Source organism: Bactrocera neohumeralis, unplaced genomic scaffold (genome assembly GCF_024586455.1).
Source record: "Bactrocera neohumeralis isolate Rockhampton unplaced genomic scaffold, APGP_CSIRO_Bneo_wtdbg2-racon-allhic-juicebox.fasta_v2 ctg6312, whole genome shotgun sequence".
In the NCBI taxonomy this organism is placed as follows: Eukaryota; Metazoa; Arthropoda; class Insecta; order Diptera; family Tephritidae; genus Bactrocera; species Bactrocera neohumeralis.
In genome coordinates, this window is record NW_026093182.1 from 1 (window position 1) to 959 (window position 959).

Consider the following 959-nt stretch of genomic DNA (forward strand, 5'->3'; position numbering starts at 1 on the left):
ACACGGACATGATGGGCGCCGCGACGGTCTTGTCCACCATGAAAGCCGCTGCGACGCTCAAGCTGCCGGTGAATCTTGTCGGCGCAGTCGGCCTCGTGGAGAACTCCATCGGCCCCGACAGCTACTTCCCCTCCAGCATCCTCACCAGTCTCAAAGGCTTGACGGTGGAGGTTTTGAACACGGATGCCGAGGGGCGGCTCGTGCTGGCGGACTTGCTCACGTACGTGCAGACGCAAGCGAAGCTGCAGAAGACCCCCAGCACCATCATCGACCTCGCGACACTTACGGGGGCGATTATCGTCAGCCTGGGCAGCCGCCGCGCCGGTCTCTTTGCCAACAGCTCCCGCCTGTCCGAGAAACTAATGGCCACGGGCACGCAAAGCGGGGAGGAGCTCTGGCCAATGCCGGTGGGTCCCGAGCACACGGAGAGGATGAAGGGCGGCCTCGCGGATTTGGTGAACGCCGCGGCGGGGCGGGAGGCCGGCGCCTGCACCGCGGCAGCCTTTCTGGCGAACTTTGTGGAGCCCGGGAAGGAATGGGCCCACCTTGACATTGCTGGCACCGCCGACGTCGGCGACAAACCCAAAGGCTTCCACCCTGGCGGTGTCACCGGCTTTGGTGTTCAGCTGCTCGTTGACTACCTTCGGAAGAAGTAACGAAGGGAAAGAAGAGAAGAAAACAAACAAAGCAATTAAAAAAAGAAAAGAAACAGACACACACACACACACACACACACACACACACATAGATTCATTCAGAGGAAGGATCGAGAGGAAAGAAAAAAAGGAAGTTGACCGCAGGGGACTGGAACAGCGCATCGACCGCAACACGCTGTCTTTGTGGCGGGAGCCGCCTTTGCCTTGCCTTAACCCCTCTGCCGCTGCTGCTTCTGTAAAGAAGCACTTCCGTCTCCGGTGAGAGAGAGAGAGAGAGGAGAGAAGGAGAAGAAAACAAGCAAA

The 959-nt window shown here is 58.9% G+C and overlaps 1 protein-coding gene across 1 annotated transcript; it reads left to right on the top strand.

The window, feature by feature from the left end:
- Positions 1 to 8: 8 nt before the first annotated feature.
- Positions 9 to 656, top strand: LOC126767431 (probable cytosol aminopeptidase). Its single transcript, XM_050484945.1, has one exon. It carries the CDS (start codon positions 9 to 11, stop codon positions 654 to 656), a length of 648 nt encoding a protein of 215 aa, XP_050340902.1.
- The last annotated feature ends 303 nt before the right edge of the window (positions 657 to 959 follow it).

Excerpts from the sequence above, each read along its gene's own strand:
- LOC126767431 (XM_050484945.1), top strand. The coding sequence starts at position 9 with ATGATGGGCGCCGCGACGGTCTTGTCCACCATGAAAGCCGCTGCGACG.